Source organism: Lactuca sativa, chromosome 9 (assembly GCF_002870075.4).
Source record: "Lactuca sativa cultivar Salinas chromosome 9, Lsat_Salinas_v11, whole genome shotgun sequence".
In the NCBI taxonomy this organism is placed as follows: Eukaryota; Viridiplantae; Streptophyta; class Magnoliopsida; order Asterales; family Asteraceae; genus Lactuca; species Lactuca sativa.
The window spans coordinates 174,658,127-174,684,002 of NC_056631.2; the positions used below are offsets into that span (position 1 = coordinate 174,658,127).

Here is a 25,876-nt window from a genome sequence, read left to right on the forward strand (position 1 = left end):
TACAATCCTCAAACAAACACTTTTAGCTTAACAAATGAGGAGTGGGAGGACTTTAAAAAGGTGTATATATATATATATATATATATATATATATATATATATATATATATATATATATATATATATATATATCCTCTAATCTAATAAATAAGTAGATTTTTGCCACGTGTCATTCTCCAAGCCCCTTCTCAATCGATTTTTCCCGCTCAAAATACCAAAGTGATTTTCCTAAATTCCCTTTGCTTCAACTATAATATATTGACGTTTGAATTGATATACAAAATTATTGGAAATCACTTTCGAATTCGATAGCAAGATATCAGGAATTTCATAGCAACAAATAAGGATTCTTAATCACCAATTCTTAAAGGTAGATTTTCTCTTAAACCCTAATTCTTTTTCTCGCTGTTTTCTTTCAATCAATTCAAATTTTCAAATCAACAGCCTGAGATGGATGATTTTATCGACTTTAGGACTGGATGTTTAGGAATCATTAATGCGGCAATAACCCTAGCTTCAATGGATTATTCCGGCAAGCTCAATCATCGTAGAGATAGAATTGTCGAGCGATTTAACAACAATGGAAGAAAAAAATAGGACTGGATGTTTAGGAATCAATGGGCAAGCTTCCTCCGGTTGGCCTTATAAGGTTGGTTTTAATCACATACATATAACACTTCAATGGAAGAAAAAAAAATTAAAAGAAAAAACAGGCTCTAATTAAAAATGGTTTCGTTTCGTTCTTTATCCCAGTTTTCATTTCTTATCTATTATAAAATATCCCTTCAATGCTGATTTTTCGTTTGCAATTCTCCTTATTTTTTTTAAAAAAATTGATAAGCAAGGAAAGATTTGAGTATCTAACTTCTTTTAAGAACATTTAACCATTTTTTTTGTGAATGAAGATAAAATTCAGCCAAATCTACTTTCATAGATTAGAAAGACACTTTTGAAGTTGTTTTCTAGCTTCTTGTATTATTCTTATATAGTTTATAAATATGTTATCCATTGCCATATAATTACAATTTTTTGTTTTTTCAGTAAGTGTCTTGGTTGTGTGTCACACCCCAAAATCGGAACGGCGGAAACGTTCTGGGGTGGATGACGTCATGTCAAGTATCACAACACATGCATTATAGTAATCAAAGTACAACAAAACATTGCATTAATAGTAATAGTTTTACATGGTTTACATTTCAGTACAACAAGGTAATATAAGCAAATATAATAAGAACAACATGGTACTAAGCTATCTTCATCAACAGCTCCGGGAATGTACATGTCTAATGCTGACCTGAGAATACAAGTTATTTGAAAAGCGAGTATCAGCATTTTTACAAATGCTGGTGAGTTCATAAGTATTTAATGGCATTTTATTCGAATAACTTTGTAAAAAGTAGTAGTTTAAGAATTTACAGCGTATTAGAGTTCTTTCCAAAAAATCCTATATTTTCTTTAATGAAAGCAGCCTTCTACCAAGACTGAACGGAGTTAATGTGGTAAAAAATAGTTTTCCCTTAAACGCTATGATTATCAAAATACAAAATTTGACTATTAAAGAAAGCAGGAGAAATCAGGGAAAATAACATATGCCTCAACAGGGAACACTGCTGACTAAGGCAAAAGGAATCATAGACTCCAGGAAAGTATCAAATGAACAACACGCCTGGCTCAGTCTAACAAGGGAGACACAGACCCCAGACGATACCAAAGGAAAGGTACATCTAGTAAGGTCTAAAACAGAGAATACAGACTGCAGACAATATCAAATGAAAGATACAACTTGCAAGGTCAAAGACAGTGTGACTCTGAAAACGAGTTTCCAGCATACAGTGTAAATTGCTGGTGAAATACCGTTACCTTAAAGCCATGAATTATAAGTTAACCCGGGATACTCGTAACCATACTGACTAGAGTACCAGACGCCCTACAAGCGTCTATGACATTTGTCACCCGTTGGCTTGGTAGGTCGGGACTGTAGCTAGCAGTCTGGGTGTGGAGGTGTCAATCCCGTGTAGATCTATACATACAATGTCCGCTCTCCCTACAAGAGACTCTAGTTACCAACTAGACGACGGAGAAGGCTGTGTCCCGAAGATGTATCCCAAATAGTGGGTAGCGACTTCCAAATAGTGGGTAGTGAACTAGAGGTAGAGACTCATAACTAAACTGACTAGAGTAAACCTATACGTCTATGCTCGTATACATGATATATAACTAATGAATCAAACGACCTTCGAACGGACATCCGATCCCACCAGACCACATCTCAACGAAGAAAAGGAAATAGGGTGGACAAGCCTTCCTAAGTCCTTCAATCATTATTTATATGCATCTATACAAGCACAGACATACATCTAACTATGTGTGAGTGTTTAACAAGTAGAAGTGATTCTTGAGTGGAAGCGACCATGGTGAAGTAGGAGTGTCTAACGAGTGAAGTAAGAGCGATCACAAGTGAAGTAGGGGTGTCTATCAAGTGAAATAGGAGCGTCAAACAAGTATAAGCGTATCACGAAGTAGAAGTGACAACAAGTGAAGTAGGAGCGTATCGAGTATAAGTGAAGTAGAAGCGGTATCAAGCATAAGTGAAGTAGAAGAGCATCACTAAGTAAGAGTGTAAACAAGTATAAGCGTTTAACTAAGTAGAAGTATCCACTAAGTAAAAGTATAACAAGACGGTGGTATATAACGAGTGGGGTATCAAAACATGGAAGAAAACTTTATACTTAAGAAAATCACGACTGGGTATTCCTTTGTAAAATAAGTTTGAAAACCTTTAGAATTCCTTTGGAAAACCTTTCATAAATCAGTTTTAAATGAAACTTTGATAAAACAATATAAGTAAGAGATTCGAACAAGTGAAAACATTTTAGAAAACCATTTATAGTGTCAAACTAGGTGAGACAGTTAATAGTGTGGTAAATCCTTGTGCATGCGGGTTATCAATCACATATGATTGATATGATAACTGGCATGTTTAACTTGTATTCCCCCCCTATAAAACATGTAAAAACATTTAAAAGGTTCATTCAGGGGTATGAACTCACCTGGTGTAAGTGGATCTGACGAAGGTGCCGGTTGGGTGCTCGGTGTCAAGTAAGGACTTGGACACACTTAGAGACCTATTTAACATATGATAACATATGTTCACATACAATTAGTATATTTAATACTAATCAAATAAGTATACGCACCCTAAAGAGTGGAAAACACTTTGGTTAAGTGTTTGGGGTGTCCCGGGTAACATTTAAGGGCTAGAATGGCTTAGGAATGGAGTTTATTCTCCGAGAGTAAACTCTATACTTAGTGTTTACGGCCCTGGGACAACTCCCATGAGTTTACGGCCGTAAACTCATGGTGAGGGTGTTCTAGGATGCTAAAATGTCTCATATCAATTGTGGGATTTTCCTAGGTCCAAATATAAAAGGTGTGAATGGATTTATGGCATCATTTGGACCATTTGAGGAGTTTACGGCCCTAAGCAAGGGAGCTTACAGCCATAAGCTCCTATACACTCTTTCTTTTGGTGTTTTAAGGGCTTAAGTGGTAGAGGGTAAATTCCTAAGCATTTTTCCAAGTCAAATGGGGAGTTTAGGGCACCAAATAACCCCTTTGTAGGAGTTTACGGCCCAGGTACCCTTCCATGAGGGGTTTATGGCCGTGAACTCCTTATGGAGTTGTTTTAATTGCATTTAAGGTCCCTAGCTTGTTGTTGGTCGTTTCTAGAATTTTATCCAAGACCATAGGTGTGTTTAAGGGCATTTTTAACACACAAATATGAGTTTACTCCCCATGAAGAGGAGTTTACGGCCCAAGGATATTCTTGGGCAGTAAACTCATGTTTACTCTTCAAAATGCTAGTTTAAGGTGTTCTAAGTCCGATTCCATAAGCCTACAAGTCATATCCAAGCCTTAGGGACAATTTGGAGGGGTTTTGGGGCTTAAAAACCTCATTAAATGGTGTTCACGGTCCAAGAGTGTTCTTGGGCCGTAAACACATCCTTTTGTCCCTATTTTATGATTTAAACACGAATTTGCATGCTAAATAGGCTATACAACAAGTTAGGATAGTTTACCTACTCGTTTGGGGCTCGAAACGGACGATTTTTGGCTCAAGAAAAATTGTAGAGAGAGAGTTTAGAGAGAGACTAAAAAGGTTGAAATGGAGTTTACTCTCCCTTATATAGGGGTTGGAGTTGGAGCTTAGCGGAAATCTACTCGATACTGCCGTTATACGGGGCTTTTGGTCGCACCCGATTTAGTGGTCGTAATAATAAAATCTAACTTTTTCCAAATAAATGGAAATGGGTAATACGTGTTTTTATTTATCTTATCACGACTTAACGACATATAAATATAAATAAGTAAAACATTTATTTATTTTACGACCTCGAATTAACGGAACTTTTAAAAAATGGAATATTCCGTTAACGGTAATGGGGTAATGTGACGGAATAAACTTTGGGTTGTCACATTGTGTATACGTTTAGCAGGAGTAAAAATCATCGAATACAAAGGGCGTTTCAGGTATATTTAAATGTTTGATGTTTCTTTATCAACTGTGCTGATTGCTGTATATTTATTGGGATTTCATGATGCCATATAATATTGTAACACATCCATATATATATATATATATATATATATATATATATATATATATATATATATATATATAACAAAACCATCTTTATAATGTGCTCTCTTTTTCTACATTTTCTCTTAAATGTAATTTCTGTTTATTATTTTTTTTTAACTTTGTTACTTGCAGCTATGGTGAACGAGAGAATTCAGGAAGCCCACAAAAATAAATCTGCACCCATGATGATGCTTTTTCCAGGTTATTATTTTATATATGTCATTATTGTTTCTCATTTTCAAATTTATATCAAGTAAAAGGTGTATAATTTCTTCGGTATATCTGAAGAGTGTAGGATTTTTTGATTCGTATATTAGCTGCAAATTATTAATTTTTGATCCCACCCACTTGTATCTAATTTAGTTTATTTATCTTTGTTTTTGTTTATACAGAAGGGACAACTACAAATGGGGATTATATACTTCCATTTAAAATTGGTGCATTTTTGGCAAAAGCTCCTGTTCTTCCTATTATTTTGAAATATCCTTATGAATGATTTAGCCCTGCATGTGATTCCATATCTGGGGTGAGTGTTTAAACTTAAATGCTGATCTGTCTTCTAAAAGGGCGTTTTGGTCCGTAAAATGTTTTGGAAGGAATTGGAATTGGGTGTGTGTTTGGTTTGGGATTGAATTCAAGATTCCATTCCATGGCCTGCTTGTTTGCCAATTGGACAAAATTCAATTCCATCAGAATCCTTCCAATATACCTTTTTTATATATATTAAATTACCAAAATACCCTTGTAAGCAGAAGAAGTTTGCTTTTTCAATTCTAGGGTTAAAATGGTGTATTTGATTAGTTTTAACAATGAGAAAATGCATGGAATGTTGAAATCTATTGATGAAGGGAGTTTGGGATTGGAATGGAATTGAATTCCAATTTATTTGTTGATTCCGTTTTTCAGGTTCGGCATGTGATTTTGCTATTATGTCAATTTGTGAATAAGATCGATGTCAGTAACTCGGTTGCCAGTTTATTACCCCTCACAAGAAGAGAAGGACAATCCTAAATTATATGCCGAAAATGTTCGCAGATTAATGGCTCGTGAGGTATATGTATATTCTTTTATTTTCATTTTCATTTTCAATTTATAATGATAATAATAACAATATTTATTATTATTGTTATGGTTTGGCAGGGTAATTTAATAATGTTAGATATTGGTTTGGCAGAGAAACGAGTATACCATGCGGCTCTCAATGGTAGGCTAACTGTTTTGCTTGAGAAAGACGATTGCTTGATTGATTCAATACAGCCTTCCCTCCAAAACCCACCATAACTTAGTTCGCCTTGTTTAAGTTGTACAGTTTGAAAAAACACTACAATCACTAAGTTAAATTAAAAAACTGTTTACATTTTATTATTGAATTTCCTACCAATGACGGATTACAATTCCTTTGTAATCAAATTTTCTCATATTCAAATTTCCATTCCTCCCGGAAACATTTTGCGATTCATTCCAGCAAATGGATTTGAATATTGTTGCTTTTTTTTCTATTATTGCAAACCACTTATTATGTATTAGTTTTGCTATTTTAATTTGGCAATCCGTGTATCACACGGGTTTTAACCTAGTATATATATACACATACATACATATTAATATGTATTTTGTTTATATAGTTGCCATTTATTCTTATACTACTTTTGTTACATTGATTGGGTTTAGGGACATCCGAAAGCCGCTTCTTTGAAAACTGTCTCATTGTTGTTTCCAGAGCTTTGTGCATAACTCTTTGATGGAAATAGTGCCTCTGGTAATCTCAGCTATGCCACATCCCAAACACCATCGGGACATGGATCATAGTCTTTCCTTCTCGCACCACTACAGCTTATGGACACCCTTCTATTAACATAGACGATGATGATTTCTTTTCCAATCATACTACTCAACCACCACCTTTTGTTGCTTCACCTTCTGGTAACCCCAACAAAAGAGCTAAGCCCTCAACTCCTGGACCTCGAGCTGCTAGTGCCTCACCTAAACCACCTTCTAGTGCCTCCCCTAAAGCTTCTATTACTGCTGATGATTTAGAATTGGAGACACAGAAAGCTCTACGACATTTGACTAAAGGGCCAACAATTTCCCAATGTTTAAAGAAGCTATAGTTACTCGAGTTAAGCCCAGTAGACCCTCTACGATTTGTTGTTTATCATATTTTTGGAGGGGCCATGAATATGAGAGAGATGTGGGTAAATTTGCCTAATGATCCACATATATTAAGAGGATGGATCGAGATGACAGCTACAAGTTTAGGAGTATTGAATGAGGGAAAGATTGTCCGTTAAGTTTAAATATTTGAATTTTTTAGGTTTTAATTGCATGTGTTAGAACTATGTGGTATTAAAAAACTCTTTTCGGTTTATTAAATTACTTTATTTTAAATTTTTTAATATCTCTAGCAGCTTGCACACGTTAAAAAAACAAACATGCTTCTCATTACAGTCTGTAGTACTTTATTTTAAATTTTTTAATTTTTTTATTTCAAATTTGCAGGTAAAAAATGTCTAATATTTCAGAATTTTCTACCGATGAAGTATAATTTATAATATTATATTTATATGTATATATTTATTTGATATATTTATCGATTTTTTAACATTAATTTTTTCTCTCAATTTTTAGGTTTTTAGATCTCTTGAAGATTTGAAGAATTGGGTACAAAATGTGACGCATTCTTAATGTTTTGTTATAGTCACTAAACGATCGAAGGCAGGAACTTTTGGATTCATCTCTAAAGTATTTCTTTGTTGTGATTATGGTGGTATATACAGAAGTAAAAATGTGGAAACAAAAAAAAATTAATTGTCGATTCAAAGTGAAAAGAAAGTATTTGAAGGCACATGATGGTTGGAAGTTAAAGATTGTATGTGATGATCAGAATCACAAACCATCAATGTATATGGAGGGTCATTCATTTGTAATGTGATTGTCAGATAAAGAGACTCGTTTGGTCCAAGATTTGACAGAGCTAAATGTTAAATCGCTAGATATTTTGTCAACAATAAAGCCACAAAATGAAAATAACGTGTGTTCACTAAAAACTATATACAGTTGTCGCCATAAGTTTACGATATCTCAATGCGAAGGTAGAACCCTGATACAAAATGTTATGCACATTTTGCATACTAGATGGTATATTTATGAGTATTGTTGAGCCTCAGCGCTACCGGTTGATCTAAAACCAATTGGTTTTAGATAAGCCGGTAGTGTTGATGCTCAACAAGTGGTATCAGAGCCAGTAGCGAGGGTTCGATTCTCTCAGGAAGCAATTTCTAAGGGGGGATTGTTGGGGTTAGAAATCGCATCGACCAAGTCCTTGAACGATGGCCTGGAGTGCCGCAATCGAATGCCTGGTCCTGGAGAGCTAAATGTGCTATAGGTAAGGTTGCGCCCTATCTAATACCAATTGGTTTTAGATCAACCGGTAGCGCTGATGCTCAACAGGTATCATTTAAACAAAATCACTAATGAGTTAGAGGAGTTGTTTTTATGCACCCAATATAGTTACAGATGTGGCAAACATTTCCATATGTGGTGTTGATGGATGCTACATACAAAAAAAATAAGTATAATCTTCCATTTTTGGAGATTATTGGTGTCACCTCTACGAGAATGATGTTTTTCATAGCGGCGTTCATGCATAGTGAGAAAACAAGCAACTACAGGTGGGCATTGATTTTTCTGAATCTGACAATTAACGACTCTTTTTCTCATTGTGTCATCGTCACTAATAGAGATTTGACGTTGATGAAGGCGTGCAAAGATGTTTTTCCACAAAGTAATAACGGCTCTTTTTGTCATCGTGTCATCGTCACTGATAGAGATTTGACGTTGATGAAGGCGTGCAAAGATGTTTTTCCACAAAGTAATCATTTACTTTGTAGGTGGCATATATTTAACGATATAACAAAGCATTGTAGGCGACATATCAAATTAGAAAAGACTTGGGGTTCTCTTCATCCGATGTGGAAGAAATTAGTCGAATCTCCGACACTGAGTGCATACATGCAAGCTTATGCAGACCTTCCATCATTATTGTCCAAAGATCCAGGTAACATTAATATATATCTTGAACTCTTAATTTCTTTAATAATTATTACTCATTCAATCATACTAATTAATTTTACTTTTCTTCACATTTTAGTTGTTTTTGGGTATCTTTACAATACTTAGTTGGAGAATTATCCCGACAAATTTGTATCGTTATGGACTGACAAAAGTACCAATTTTGGAAATTCAACAACAAATAGAGTTGAGAGCCATCATGCTAAGCTGAAAAAACACTTAGACATAGTTCATCATTGTTCGACTTAAACGATGAACTGACTAGGCATAGTTCATCATTCTTCGACTTGAATGATGAACTGACTAGGCATAGTTCACCATTCTTCAACTTGAACGATGAACCTGCTAGGCATAGTTCATTCTTCATGGGCATGCACAAGGAAGCAATATGCCAATTTTTGTACCAGTTTGACTCGAATGAGGAACCAATAGGCTAATGGTCGTACCAGTTTGACTTGAATGAGGAAGCACCGATGGAACATAGTTCATTGCCAAAAGAAATTCCATCAATATTTCATCTGTATATCACACATATAAAAAATGTAATGGGTGATGGAAATTATGATTTTCGATCGGTAGTCGTTTGTCTTGGGTATGATGAAAATGAATGGATTTTCATTTGTCAAGAATTATATGACGAGTTATTGACTTCATATGAAGACTATTATGGAGTTTTCGTTGGATGCGATGGAGTACTTGATTCATTGTATTTCTTCATGACAGATAAGACAACACCACCGGAACACTATATGCTTATGCCTGAGATAGGTATCCTGAAAGCCAACAGGTTTGGTGTGATCGTCCAATTTTTTTACCATAATAGGCTTTGTAACCTTTTTCCTCTATGGAGAGGTCCAAGAGAGTTTCAAAATCATCGTGTCCATATATTTTCACTTGTATACACCAATCACTATGTGATAGTACAATTATAAGGAGAGTACTCAATGCTTCCTATTTTAGCATTATGGATCTGCCACAAAGACCCGTCCGCAACCGAATGACAAATTATGTATAAGTCGCGTCTATAATTTTATAAGTGACTCAAACCTACAGAAATATCTTTTAAGACTATAAATTATTAGTTGTTGTTTATTATTTTCTCGGATTTTTGTTATGTAATATTTAAAATAAAAAAGATGAAGATTTTTGGAATTTATTTTTCTTGTAATATTATTTATACTGTCAATGATATCAGGTTGATGAAAATTTATTTGAAATTTTATTTTTTATAATATTATTTATGTAACACCCAAAATCTGGAAGACCAAGAAAGGAAAGAAAATCTTAATTTTTAGGGGCGACTCGGCGAGTGCAAGAAAAACTCGGCGAGTCCGAGCGGATCCGGGTCGAGGAGTAAGTGACCAACTCGGCGAGTCGGCCAAGTGGACTCGGCGAGTCTGGTCTGTGCGAGGAAAACCCTAAATTCGGAACTTGGAGCCTATTTAAACGTCTCATTCTCTCCCCTAGGGTTCCTTTACTGCCTCTCTCACCTAGAATACGAACCCTAAGTCTCCATTGTTGTGCATTCAAGTTTCCAAGCCATTTTGGAGTGATTTGAAGGAAGAAGAAGAAGGGGGAATCATTGAAGCTTCAAGGATTGGCCTTGGATCTGAAGTTTGGGGAAACTTTCTGAGTTATTGAAGGTATTAAGTCGTTTCCCTCCTTTAGATCTATTTTGGTTGTGAGTTTTGGGGGCTTTTTAGCCATGATTAGCTACCCTTTTGAGTTAGAAGCCAGATCTGAAGTTGCTACTTCGGATCTAAGCATATTATGGTCTTGGGAAACATAAAGTATCTGCCCTTGAGTTGATTATGGAGCCTCTTTGCCTCAAACCCTAGTTTATGGTGTATTTTGCCTAGATCTCCTTCTCTACACGTAAAGTTTGCAACTTTACGTGAGGAATAAGCTTGGGAAGGGTAGATCTACAGTTTGGAGTCCATGCATGACTCAAAAGTCCTCTGCATGTATGGAGATCTGAATGGACACGGCGAGTCCTTTGAGTGGACTCGGCGAGTAGCATGAAGGTTTGGAGGAACTCGACGAGTGGGATGAATAGCTCGTCGAGTCAGATGAAGTTGGGCAGGAACGTGGCGAGTTGGATGAACAACTCGGCGAGTCTGTTGAAGGTTGTCTTGGACTCGGCGAGTCTGTTCTTGGACTCGGCGAGTCAGGTCGCGAAACCCCAAACCCTTCGAGTTGAGACTCGAATCAGTGAGTCGAGTGGGGACTCGATGAGTTAGACAGGTCAGGACTCGGAAATCGGTAGACTCGGCGAGTCATGGACTGACTCGGCGAGTCGAGTCGCGAATGGTAGGAATCTGAACATATGAACTCGGCGAGTCAGTAGGGTGACTCGGCGAGTAGGGTTGACCTGGAAGGTTGACTTTGAAAGTGTCCCCGAAATCAAATCCATAATGATTTCCAAATCCATTCTCCATATCGATTTCATTGCTTCCGTTTTCGTGTAAGTAAGAGAAACAACATTTAATCGCTCAAAATACAAAACATCTGTTTTTTCACGTAAGCTTTGTATACTTCCTTCGATTAAGAAGCTTCCATTATTCCGATTGATACTCGGGAATTGGAATCGCACCACAATCTCACAGTCAAAACTCGAATTTTTTCCAAATGATTGTAAACTTCTACGACCAATCATACAGAGTCTTCCGGTTTCACCATCATAAACCCCTTGCGCAGATATCTCCACTCTACCATTAGAAGATAACAACGGAATCCCGGATTCCGATGTCGAATTAACAAACATTCCGAAGGTAATTTCATAACCGATGTTCAGCGTACTAATGTAACGGATGGGTGACGAGGGTGATACCCCTGGCATTGTTCGAGGGGGATCCCCTACAAAGATCGGAATTGCAGAACCCATGGAATCCATGTTTCTGTATTTGACAGACATGTCGAAACTCATATCCCCATAATACCCTGAAGGATGCGTCCCTTCCTTTTTAAAATAATTCCTCCGAGGGCAAAACCGTCCTATTTTTCCCCACTCCGTAAACTCATACTTCGACCCATAATTCTCCAAACTATGATCAAAGCTTTGAAACTTAACCGTTTCAAAATACCCTTCTTTTTTAGTTGACCAAATTTGACCTTCGGTGGTATGCGTATTCTTGATTGACCGAATTCCCGGGAACCATACGGTCAGCCTGACCGAACAATCTCCAACATGAGCGCTTTCCAAAGGGTCAGTTTGATTCAAGATACGACAGGCTACTATGCAAAGCTCGTTTTTTGCTCCATTCCATGTTCCCTCTCCAATTAACGTTATATTTGGATTGAAAGATTGATCATAACGACTATTCCTTCTATCTTGAAATTCCACTAAAAAACGTAACTTTTTTTTCTTGTAATGAACATTGAATCGCATATAACGATAAAAAAGAAGACGAAAACGGAAAGGAAAGTGGGTACCCACTATCTTGATTCTCCAACTTGTAAGTTTTGAATTGATTTGTAAAAATCGAACATGAGTCTAAAGATTGCATACTAGCTACCGAATGTTGTTGAGAGAAATTATCATTTTGCCCATTACACTCTTCGTTAGAAACCAACGAGTAATTGTATCTGAATTGAGCCACACGAGGGAATCCGATTATCGGCTCGAAGTAATCGGAATCGTGAACCGAAGCCAAACTCTCCAAGATTCCACTTACTAAACTATTATTCAAATTTATAAATCTAGCGAAATTAAGCTTAAGAAGAGCGTTAAGTATAAGTGGATTACCCTTTTTGGAAAACCAACGAGCGGACCCCACCATACAAAGCTTGTTAGTGGAAACCGACCAGAATCCATCTAAGTGAAATTAACACTAAAGGGTGATAGAATTGTGAATTGTTGGAATGGAATCGGTATATATTTGATGAAATGAAACTTAATTCAGCTTGGATTTTGTATGTGTCCAAAGTTTTTGTTCTGAAGTTGTTTGTGGGTGTGAAAAAGATGGACCTTTTGTGAGGGGGAATCAAGGTCGAGAATGTTTTGACCACCGGTGTAATGACTGGTTACGGGTTCAAGAAACGGGTATCGGGTGAATATGTGGGTGGTCGGAATGGCTTCGGGAGCGAAGGAATTGCAGTGGTCGGAATAGGAGATTGTTTGAGTTGAGGACAAGACTAATGGAATTTTGAGTGAAGAATAAGGACTTAGTTTTGTCTTCATTACAACTTCATTATAATTTTGGTCTTTGTCATTTGGATACATGCGACCAAAACTAGAATTAATCAGATATTGAAAATACAACTTATCATAAAAAAATGTATGTTTTTAATCATGCTTACGGATGGAGAAAGTGGTCACTTGTTGCTTGAGTCAAGATCCTTCCCACCAACGCTAATTATTTCCATACCCTAAAAGAAAATGGGTTATACTGATTTTAGTTATGGTGATGTTGGTTAAGTTCTTGTTCATCCTCTATTTGAAGAGCTTGAATAGGATCATTGGATCTTGAAACATTGATTCAAGTTACTAAAATCTTTAAGTTGTTCTAAAAGAAAAACTAAAATATATAATATAAAAGTTAAAGGTCAATCCAGTGGATTGATGTAACTTACAAAATCTGTCATTTTAAGATAATCAAAATACCAAATTTATCAATTATCATGGTTGCTTCTATATCCGTAAAATCAAGATTATGGATTATGGTGAGGTCTTTAAGTAATTTCCCTCCCCACGGTTTTTTGGATGTGTCGACGAATGTTCGTGGATTCTTGTTTACTTTTGTTTTTAACTTTGTTCATGTATGATATTACCGAAATGCATATATCAATTTTTTTAGCGCCACGTTTTTAGAAATTAGAGAAAAGGACGAAAGCTTAGAGTCAAGAAAAATGTAGATTCCCTCTATATTTGTGAGTTGTATTAATGTTCTCATGTTTCATGTTAGGGGGTCATGCATGGTTGTTTAGGATTAGACTAGGAGTAGAATAGTTTGTTGTTTCAAAAAAATGCATGGTTGTTGACTATCTTTTATAATTGTATATTATTCATTAAACCAAACCATGATGAGTATGTTCATGATATTCAAATACAATTTGTACAACTTGACTCTTTTCTTTTAACTTGTTTATCTAAATACATTGTAGAAATCTAATAATATGTTAAATGTATAAAAAACAACTTTTCTTTAACTTTTAGTAATCCAAAGTTAAAACAATTTGTAAAAACAAAAAAACTCTTAAAAAACATACATACAAATATTTAAAGAAAAGTAATTTTTTATAAGTAGATTCGTGCAACACTTAGCAGTAAAATAAGATCTTAAAAAATGAAAAAATTTGAAAAAAATCTTAAAATAATATAAAACCAAAATTCCTAAAAACATATAAAAATACACTTGTGAAATAAATAGAAAATATCTAGATAAAATTTGTAAAAGAATGAAAACTTTGACAAAATTAGTAAGAAAAGGTCAAGGTTGAATTTTGTCACTTAAGTTTATGGTTTGTGTTTATTTGTTCACTTAATTAAGCTTCAATATAAAAGGTGACCCGAATTTTTATTTGTTCCCAAAATGGCACTATGATCAAGTATATCTCGTAACCTGCTGACTTGTCCAACACAGTCCTAAGTGGCAACATATATGGTCGAATTTGATCAACTTTCTGGTTTGTGCTCATTCGGTCACAAAAATATGTTTAAGTTTTAAAAGGTAATATAACTTCAAAATTGTTCCATAAAAAGTTACTATGATCGCGTATAACCTATAATATGTTGACTTGACCTACACAATACCATGATAGTATACATGGATTAATTAGTCCTATTTGGCAGTCCAACGTAGGGTTGCAAACGAACCGAACGAACACGCACAAAGTCTTGTTCATGTTCGTTCATTTAAGTTAGCCGAACAAACGAACGAACACGAACGAATAAACGAAAGGATTTTGTTGTTCATGTGCGTTCGTTTAACAAATTACATTGCTCATGTTCATTCATTTATGTTTGTGATCAGGCTAAATGAACACAAACGATAGGAGATAAACAAACACAATTAGACATATATAAACATACACGAACATATAATATAGTAATTTAATCAAACACGATTGAACATATATGAACATAGATAAACTTAAACGAACGAATATACATGAATGACATAAATGAAAGAACGATACCATTGTTCATATTCGTTCCTTTAACTAAACGAATGAGTTTTGGTGTGTTCATGTTCGTTTATTTATTAAATAAACGAACATAAAATGAACCTCCCACCAATCGTTTCACGAACGGTTCCCTAAATGTTCGGTTCGTTTATAGCCTAATCCCATGTGGCAGTTGACCTAGAACCATAATTGAAATCTCATTATGAAAGACTATTCTCTTCTGTCTTTCAAAAACTTCAAAGGGAAAAATCCACGTTCGTGAATGGAAATAACTTCAAGGAATGGTTATTCATGTGAAACCCTATGTACACAACTATAATTAACATGTGCTTATTTATTAGATTTGTATTTCTCAGAGTCGGAACTATCATTAACATGTTCTTATTTTTTCTCATCAAATTTTGAATGTCCGTATTCCATTTTGAAAATTTATAACACTTTTGAAGTTTTGAGTGTCCGTAACCGGAAGAACTTTAAACAAAGACTAGACTAGTTAAGTGAAAAAACTTTAACATTTTACATTGATTTGTTCGTAATCCCAGACATATTAACGAATTATAGTGTGCTTGCATAGGCCAAGTCAGCAACAGGTATGGGTTAAACCTGGTTATAATGATTTTTTCGGGAACAAATAAAAAGTTATGTGACCAAATCCAATTTTAATCTTAACACAAATATGCTTATAAAAAATATTAAAAAGGAAAGCTTTAGGCAAAAGATATTGCCATATCGTTCGGCTAATTGTTACAGCTACAATAGGGCGGAGATGGCGGTTGATGAGAGTTCAGATGGAAGAACTGTACGATTGGATCATCATTTTGGACTAAGGATGAACTTTTTAATCGAAAAACCGAATCATAACTGATTAATGGTATTCAGTATGTTTCCCGGTTATCACAATTCATCATTTTCGGTTTCGGTTCTTTTGGTTCCGGTCGGTTTGGCCGGTTCCGATTCCTAACACCTTCTTAGATAACACATTCCCTAGTATAACCATACAGGTTTCAGAACTGTTTGAACCGGTTAGTGGTATTTGGCCCGCTTCTCAGTTTCCCGTTTACTCCTTAATTGGTTTTTGCTTCTTTTGGTTCGAAAAAGTTTACATCCCTATTATAGACGACATATTCAAATGTAAGGAATGGAGGAGGCGAAGCTTTGAAGCTTTAAACGATTTTTGTAGGATAGGGTTTTAGAACTGGTGTAACACTCGAGTTTGGTATGTTTCATATTTAACCCTTCTCGTTAAAAAGCCTTGCATTTTGATCTTTAAGCTAGTGCGCGGGGCGTACTAGGTGGTACGCTCATCGTACTAGCCCGATGTTGGTCGCAGAGCTCATCCACGTACGTTGGGCGTACGTGGAGTACGCTTAGCATACGTGAGCAAGTATGAAATCCTAATATTAGGGCTTACACTCGATATAAGCCACATGATAGTCTAATTTGGTCATTTTTAGACCAGCCACCACATCTTAAAACCCTAAATTCGTCCTTTAGCCTTTGTATGGTGCTTTTGAGCTCTTGTGAAGCTTTTGTGGTGTATTTTGTGCATCTTGAAGCGTAAGGAGAAGATTGAAGACTCATCCTTTGGAGAGGAGCTTAGAGATGCAACTTTTTTTACCTCCATTTCGTGGCTTGTGACTTATAAAGCTTATAGCTTGTCAACTCATTTTATAGATCTACTCCTTGGCTTGTTTTTTACTATTTGGTCCCTTTTTGGTTGGTTCTTGTGAGCTAAGGTCGTTTATGGAGCTTATCCTTGTAAATCTAGACATATTAAGGGTTCCTTTAGCATAAAGATGCAAACTTTATGGTGGCTTTGGTCTCGTGCATGTGTTAAGTCACTTATTAAGCTATTTTGGGCTCTAAAACCCTCATTAAGCCATGCATGTACATAAAGTTGACAACTTTACATGATAAACCATCTTAAGGAAGTCAGATCTGAGTTTTTGATTGAAGTCTTAACCGGTTAGGAGCTTAATGATGGAAGCTAGCCAAACTGGGGGTACGTTGGGTGTACAAGCTGGTATGGTGTGTGTACAAGCCCCAGAATTGTGGGCCTTTCTGTATTGGGCCCATGTTAGACCTTAGAAGTCTTAGGCTTTGTTGGTCAATTAGAATTCTATTTTAGGTTGATGCCATTTCATTGGACTCTCTTGGTTGAAGGCCCATGAACCAATTTGGAAAATTGGGCTTTGAGTGATTATTTTGGAACTTAGGCCATTTTGGACAGCTGGTTTGGGCCGTGGCCTTGGGGCCAAGTTAGGTAAAGGGTAAAAAGGTCTTTTACCCTAAATTTGGGCTCTTAGTGTAAGTTGGGATCCAATTATTAATTGGATGTTATTTTGTGATTGGTAGCGTGGGGATTTTTAGCAGGCCAACATCCAGATATTTATCTGTGAGATTCAACAGTTCGAGGTGAGATTCCTCACTGTGTTTACTGGGTCGAAGGAACCAATGCCAGCCCATGGTTTGATATGTTAGTATGCTAGTTGTCTGCATGACTTTAGCATGTGTTATGTGTATATGTTTACCGGGCAGGGCCCGATGATTATTCTGTATGCTATTATCTTTTTTATTATTGCATGTGTTTGTATGATTATGTGTTTATATATTTATATGTATATCGGGCGGAGCCCGATGATTGACAAATCTGTATACCGAGCAGGGCTCGATGCCGGGCGGGGCCTGATGTCGGACGGGGTCCGATGACGGGCAAAGCCCATTATATGTTGATATGTATGGTATGTGGTAGTTTGGGGAACTCCCTAAGCTTCGTGCTTACAGTTTTCAGTTTATGTTTCAGGTGCTTCTAGTGCAAAAGGAAAGAACTCGGGGTGATTGTAGTGCACACGTGATATTGTTCGCATTTTCTTGATTACTCTAATGTTTTATGATGTACTGTTACATTTGTTCTACTTGGGATTTTGATGATAACTTTGGAATACTGTTTTATTAATGTTAAAAAAATGAAACTTTTTAGCCTTATTTTTGGGACGTTTCAATTGGGCTTCTTACTTCGAATTTTTCATAGGCCCATTGAGCTCTTGAGCAAATAACTTATAACTCAGCCCGACGAAATTCTTTCCCATTTCAGTTTGGTTTTGGCCATTTTCTCCTTTGATTCCCCATGATTCTTCTACTTTGTAATATATCACTTACATCTATTCCACCTTCAACTTTGTAAAATATCTATCACTCCCCCCCCCCCCCCCTTTTTGTCTGTAAAATTATGTTTTTCATCGCATTAATTTTTAAAATATTTCTTTTGCCCCCTCAACCATCAACTTTGTAAAATTATCATTTTTACCTCTTTGGTTTTTAGACATTCGTGTTTATCCTTTGTCCCTGTAGTGTGTGTGTATATATATATATATATATATATATATATATATATATATATATATATATATATAATATGATTTTCCCTTATCTACTTCGTAAAATATGTTTTCCACCCTTTATTTTCTTAAATGTTAGTACAAGTATATGTCAATGCGTAAATTGTAATTTTAATCCCTTAACTTTTTATAATCTACCACTTGCAACCCTTATGTTTTGTAAAGTGATATTTTTCAACCATTTACTTGTGAAACTATCACTTTCACCCCCTCCACCTTCAACTTTGTAAAACATCACTTTTACCCTTTCGTTTTCTAGACTTTCACTTTCACCCCTTCTACCTTCAACTTTGTAAAATATTAATTTACACTTTCGTTTTCTAGAATTTCATGTTTATCCCCCGTCCTAATGGTATATATAATATGATTTTGTCACACTCCAAAATATGAGCGGCGGAAACGTTCTGGGTCGGAGGACGTCATGTACTGTATCACAACAATGCATAATAGTAAACAAGCAACAACATCATCCATTGCATTAATAATATAATTTTAATACAAGTGTGTTCTGTGTATAGTTATATAAGACACCAAAAACGAATAATCAAAATAAAGACGAGTCTTGAAAGCTCCGTCTTCTCAAAACATGGTGTAACGCCCGCAGATCTGGGCTACTCAATTTAGAGACAATAAACATCAAAAATGAGTTTTTGATGGAAGATTATTTAGAAGGATTAATCTTAACCAAGTTGTAGTATATGTTACAAGGGTTCAGTACATATAAATAACGCCGAAATCCGAGTTATAACGAAGAAGTTATGACGCGTCGAAGTTTTTCGGCAAAACCGGCACGGCACCGGGAGACGTAAATAGTGAATTTACGATAGAGGAATTTTTAGCCTTAGTAATCTAAAAAAAATCATAGAATATGATAAACTGAGAGCGTCCATAAAAAGAACGCCCAAATCTGACTTCGTATGAGGAAGTTATGAATTTTCTAACATTTGGCACAGTAGTGTACGACCCGAAACTCGAATTTTAGTTCGAGCGGTTTTTGGCCTACGCGACATAAATGAGAGTTGAAGATCTCATTAATAGGAACTCAACGGTAAAAAGACAGACGAAAATGGAGTCCGTATGTAGCAGTTATGAATTTGACGCAGACATTTAACAATATAATCTCCTCCTACTGTTAAATTTAAGATCGGTCGAGAATTAGCCGACGGAGTCTAAATGAAAGTTTTCACCTACGCACGGATATAAACAATGTCGATAGTAGAGCTCGTATGTCAAAGATATGGACGAAACTTGGTCCCTACTCTTTGAGCGCGATAAATTTGATACAGTTTTTGTAAATTTGAGATATAATGAGAATTAGCCGATGACATCTAAATGAAAGTTGTAGTACTCGTAAATACCAACGCGTGGATATAAAGAACGTCAAAAATGGAGTTCGTATGAACGAGTTACAAATTTTAATAGCATATTTATGTATTAAAATAAAGTATAAATCATATATACGTACACACATATATATACAAATGTATATATCATTAGAAAGGTATCGACGACGTGGTTATTATAAGACTAGTGTTGAGTACTTTCGACATTAGTTTAGTACAAATATCATTAAATCTATTTAAAATAGTATTATGAAGGGGTTTTTAGTCTTTTATATAACTATAAGGTCATTAAGTAATTATGGAGGGTAGTTTTTGTAAATTCAATTACTATAAATAAGAAGGTTGGGCTCTCATATTTCTTGCACCATTCTCTTGATTCAAGGGTCTTTCTCTTCTTATCCCCCGAGCATGTCGGTCCCTCGTGATTCGACTTCTCTTTCTATAGTTTTAGTATAGTAAGGTGAGCGCTGAAGCGCTGCACAAATCTTTCTTAGAAAGATTCAGCGAAGAAGTTCTGCCCCTGCAGAGCCCGACTCCTAGCTAAAACCCCCTTGTAAGTAAGTTGTGCTTACCCTATTTTAATATAGCTTGTATTTAAAATTAGTATTGTTATTATGAACGTATAATAAATATTTGAGCTATTATTATATAAGTGTCTTTATAGTATCTTCTTAACTACTCGTGGCACGGGGAATCTGGTTTAAAAGGCCGCATAGGGTTGTTGGATTTCAGAAGTGCTATATGCCAAAATGGTACTGCCCTCCAGTGTTTTATGTTTGGCCCCTGTCTGTACATAGTGGTTGGAAAGTATTGTTTAAACACTTATATAATAATAATAAGACTAATAATTAGTCACGGTAAATATTAGACTAAAATCTAGTGGTAATAATACTAGGTTTCGTCGAAGGAAATTATTTTAAAGTAAACGAAGCGCGGTCCGAGTACCGAGTCACCACCTTATCAAGTGAATGCATAGTCCCTTTCATCTTACACATAGATATGAAGTATTTTATTTAAATTACGTGCTATGTGTGCATATTATCTGAATACTTGTTGTCTATGTTGGATGAATGATTTGATACATGTTTGAAATGATTTAAACTGTATAAGTATTTTATATCTACAAAAATGTTGGGGTAAAACATGGGTAGATATACTAAGATGATGAGTGATAAAATGATGAGAGGTCTCAATGTTGTTTTTGTTGATTTAGTCATCTAGTGGGGTATAGATGACGACCACGGACAATACTAGACAGTCCAGTGGAACGCTAGCAGACTCATAACATGTAGTTGTTTTTTGAACTAGGTGCTCATTAGGTATTTTTGAACTGAGTGTGTTCACTAGGAATTTTTGAACTGAGTGTGTTCACTATGTATTTTTGAATTGAGTGTGTTCACTATGTATTTTGAACTGAGTGTGTTCACTAGGTATTTTTGAACTAAGTGTGTTCACTAGTTATCTTTGAACTAAGTGTTTACCAGATGTTTTGGACTACATATTCACTAGTTGTAATCTATAAACCTTTGTAATGATGGAATTCATACATATTCCTTAGGATAATCCTTAGGAATAAATGAACGAGGAATAGCTGATTCTTAGGGTAGATCCTTAAGAGTAAAGAAGATAATGGGGATGGGTAATTGGGTTGATTGTTTGATGTTTAAACATAATAATTATATTATTGTGGGTTGAAAACCCTATGTACTCACCAGGTTTCCCAACCTGACCCACTCAATTTATTTATATCACAGGTGTTGATATGAAGTCACATTACACTGAGAGATTAAGGAGATATAAATCAGTAGTGATAATGAATGTAAGTTTTGTTTATGCTTATGTTTCTGTATTGACGATGACATCCCAAATGTTTTAAAATGAATAAAAATAATTTTCTTCGGAAATTATTTGATAACGTATTTATCATGTTTTACTGGAAACAAATTTCGCAACATTTTTATTAAAATAGGTACTTTGATTTTTATAAAGCATAAACAAAAATCGGTCTTTTCTGGCCATGAAAATGGGGATGTCACACATGGTCATCGGTACCTGTCTACTGGTGACCTGAGAATTCAAGTTATTTTGAAAGAGTAGATCAGCATTAAAGCTGGTGAGTTCATAAGTATTTTAGTGTCATTGTTTGTATAAAAGTGTTTGATGTAAATGTGTGTAAGTGTTTGTAATAAATGTTTGTATCTCCTAGAAAATCCTATATTTTCTAATAAAAGGAGCCTTCTACCAAGGCCCGAATGTTCTGTGTGTTGTTTGTTTGTAAAAGTGCTTATCTTTACCAACAATGACTATCATTACCAAAATATTGTTCACATTTCCGTTTATGTGAGAAGATCACAATGTGAATGCAATGGGAAAATAACGATGTATTGTAGTATTATATATAAGTAACTACCAATGTACTAACTACCTTAAACCAGTTTGTTAATTAAGGTAAAATGTGATATGATTGTAACCATACTTGATCGACTAGTAAACCACCGCACTCGAAGACGTCGAAATGGTATGACAGTCGTCACCCGTAGACCTGCAGGTCCCACTGTAGCTAGCAGCAAGGTGTAGGACGATCAGTCCTATATAGATCTATACACAAATTCACGCTCTCCATCTAGGAGACTCTGGTTACAAAATGTGACAGAGCAGTAGACTGCTATGCCATGAAGTAGTGGCTCACATTAATGTTATAGTATTCTTGTATTTGTATAGTATGTTCTAGTGTTTTGTATGTTCTCTCTGTTCTAGTGTATAGTATGTTCTCTTTGTATAGTGTAGTGTATGTTCTCTTAGTTTCTCATCATAGTATGTTTGTATTGACTCATGAATGAACTGACTCTTGTATGTTTCATTGTACTAGAAGTAGTGAGTAGTAAATCCCTAAACTATACCTATTATAGTTTACTAATAATGTGGGTTGAATGTCTAAGTATGTTTGTACACCTTTGCTACCCAAAGGTGCTAGACTGAAGTAAGAACTTTTATATCTATACATATATACATAATATATAACTAAGATTCAAACGACACTCGGACAAATAACTAGATACCCTAAGTCCACAACCAAACAAGGAACAGAAAATAAAGTGAGTTATCAGTCCTAAGTCCTTTCAACCTTACTTATATAATTATATCTATATAGACATTATTTTGACAATATATAAGTTTAAAAGAGTTTAATAAAAGTTTAACATATTAAAGAGTTGTAACCATTTGAATGGCAACGGATGACTTGATGTCAATTTATTAAATGTTTTGAAGAGTTTGATTGATAAAACAGTTTGAAGTATAAGAAAATCCACTTGTTTGATAGTTATTAATCACATGTGATTGATATAATAACTATGATGTTTCTACTTGTATCCCCCCATAAAAGCATTTTAAATCATTTAAAATATAAGTTAAGGGGGGTATGAACTCACCTGTAGCGAGTGATGCGAATGTAAAATCAGTATAGGATGCTAAGTGTCCAGTGAAGACTTGAGCACAGACGGATCCTATTAAGCATATAATTAGTTTGAAGTGTTAAGGACTAGGAAACACTTATGTTGAAGTGTTACAATCACATATGATTGCACATAAAGGGTATATGACCACACATTGGTGTGTACGACCAGAATGGTATGTTTCATGTGTATGTACGCCCAGAGTGTACGACCCAATTGGGTGTGCGGTCGCACACTCATGGTGAAACATGCCAATAGGTGTTTTAAAGTCCTATTAAGCATCTAGGAAGTGTTTTTTGACCAATGCTTAACCTTAATGGAAGTTTATTACCATTTTGGACCTCAAAAAGGGTGTGTACAGCCACACAAGGAGTGTACGGCCGTACACCCTTGATGATCTTGTAAAAATTGTCTATTTCATGGTTAACATCAAGAGTTTCTAGTACGTAACAAGCTATGGAAAGAGTACTCATGTGTTAGAAGCTTGAAAGGGTGTTTAAGGTCCAAAAACTTAGTGTGTGTATTCTTGGTGTTTTTGAAGATCTAACCCAAAAAGATGAATTTCATGGATGAAATCAAAGGGTGATGCTAGTTAAAGTCGTGTATCAACTAATCAAAGGAAGCAAACACTTACTTATTTGAAGATCAAAGTGTAAATATTGGAGATAGTTGAGAGAGAAATCTAATTTCTAGGCTTGTAAGAGTGTAAAGTGATGAAAAATGGAAGGATACATCATATATACACATGAGTGTACGGCTAGGTTGGGTGTACGGCCGTACACCCATGTGTGCGGTCGCCCACACCTCATGAAGGGGTGTTTGGCTCAATTGAGAGGGGTTGAACTCAAATACACTCATCCCTAAACCCATACCTTGATTATACTAGGCTTAGAACACTCAAACAGACCCTAAATAGTGGTAACAGATAGCAGAAACAAATCTGACTTTGATTGAGTTGAATGGTTGTACAAGATAGAAATTTCGGGTTGTCACATATTTTTACTCCTCTACTTTGTAAAATGCATTTTCCACCCCTTTTATTTTCTGAAATTTTATTTTGACCCCCTCTACTATATTTTGTGAGACATGGGGATGCAATCCTAAAGATTCATTTTGGAGATAAAAAAATATTTTTAAAATGCAACACAATTAAAAATTTTCAAAAAAAAATTAAAATACTATTTTCGTTATTTATGTTTTATAAAAAAAATTACTATTTTTTTTAAAATATATGTAAAATATTCTAATAGAATATTCTAGTATAAAAATTACAACAAAACTGTTAGAATAATCACATTTTCTATTAGAGTAGTAGACTATAAATATTCAAACAATTTTAATAGAATATTAGGATATTTACAAATCATAAAAATTGTAGAATATTAGAATATTTTAACATATCTAACAATTCTAGTAGAACACTAGAACATTCTAAAAATTTAACAATTCTAGTAGAATACTAGAATTTTTCCGATTGGGGAGGTGAATATCACAAAATCCATCAATATTTTCAAAGATTAGGTATCTCCCATCGTGTGTCCTGCCCACACACGTCTCAACAAAACGGTACAGCCGAGAGAAAACATTGACATGTCATTGAAACAAGTTTAGCTCTCCTAGCTCACTCTTCTCTTCCTTTGCATTTTTGGGATGAAGCATTCTTGACTGCCTGTTATTTGATAAATTGACTACCTAGTCGTGTCACAAACAATCTTGCACCCATTACCCAATTGCTTAAAATCACTCCTGACTACTCGTTCCTTCGGAACTTTGGGTGTACATGTTGGCCGAGTTTACGTAAATATAACACACACAAACTTGAATTTAGATCAAAACTTTGTGTGTTTCTTGGTTACAGCTCAATGCACAAAGGTTACAAATGTTTAGATAGAAACACAGGTCGCATCTACATCTCTCGTGATGTTGTCTTCGATGTATCACGTTTTCCATTTGCTAATTCATCTCATACATATGTTCATCTTCCAAACTCAAGTGTTGTGTCATTTCCTCAATCTGAACCGGTTGTTTTAAATGATCATATGACTAACCATGATTTATCTATTCTATCTACTAATAATTAGAATGCAGCTACAGCTCCATTACCGTCAATCCAGGGCTTCCAAACCAATGAAAACACCGTTCAACTCAACCAAATGTGACACAAGATGCCTCGACACCACCAGAAACACCAGAAACCTTACCTACAACCGCTACAGCTCCGGTTCCCTCTGAACCGGTTTCTCCTGTGCAGTCATCCCCAGCAGCTCCGGTTACTGTTTCGAACCCAACAACTGCTCCCTCAGGTGTTGTCACTCGTGGTCAACTGGGTAAAGTGTTTCCTAAAAAGTATAATGACGGAACCATTCTTTATAATCCTAACAGGAGAGCATTTTTCACTACTCCCACTTCTCATAAGCGAGCTCTGTCTGATTCATCTTGGTACAAAGCAATGAAAACAGAATATGATGCTTTGCATGCAAACAAAACATAGGTTCTTGTTCCCAGACCTTCTGGTGTCAATATAGTTGGATGTAAATGGATTTTTAAAGTTAAACAAAATCCAGACGGTTCCATTGACAAGCACAAAGCACGTTTGGTTGCTCGTGGCTTCACTCAGCGATATGGTATTGACTATCTAGAAACGTTTAGTCCCGTTGTCAAACCCGCAACGGTAAGACTGATTCTCTCTTTGGCTGTTTCTCGCAAGTGGCATCTGCGCCAAGTCAACATCAACAATGCGTTTCTTCATGGTCTTCTACATGAAGACGTATACATGAGTCAACCCCCTGGATTTTAAGATTCCAACAGACCTCATTATGTGTGTAAGCTTCAAAAGGCGAT

The 25,876-nt window shown here is 35.5% G+C and overlaps 1 protein-coding gene and 1 pseudogene across 1 annotated transcript; one reads left to right on the plus strand and one right to left on the minus strand.

Moving 5' to 3' along the window:
• Nucleotides 1-393: 393 nt before the first annotated feature.
• Nucleotides 394-5,923, plus strand: LOC111916980 (lysophospholipid acyltransferase LPEAT1-like; annotated as a pseudogene).
• A 3,296-nt stretch (nt 5,924-9,219) lies between these two features.
• On the minus strand, nt 9,220-12,492 carry LOC111916981 (uncharacterized). Its single transcript, XM_023912624.1, has 3 exons — nt 12,150-12,492; nt 11,085-12,055; nt 9,220-9,231 (listed from the first exon to the last, which is right to left on the minus strand). The coding sequence occupies exons 1-3, from the start codon at nt 12,490-12,492 to the stop codon at nt 9,220-9,222; spliced, it is 1,326 nt and encodes a 441-aa protein (XP_023768392.1).
• Nucleotides 12,493-25,876: the final 13,384 nt, after the last annotated feature.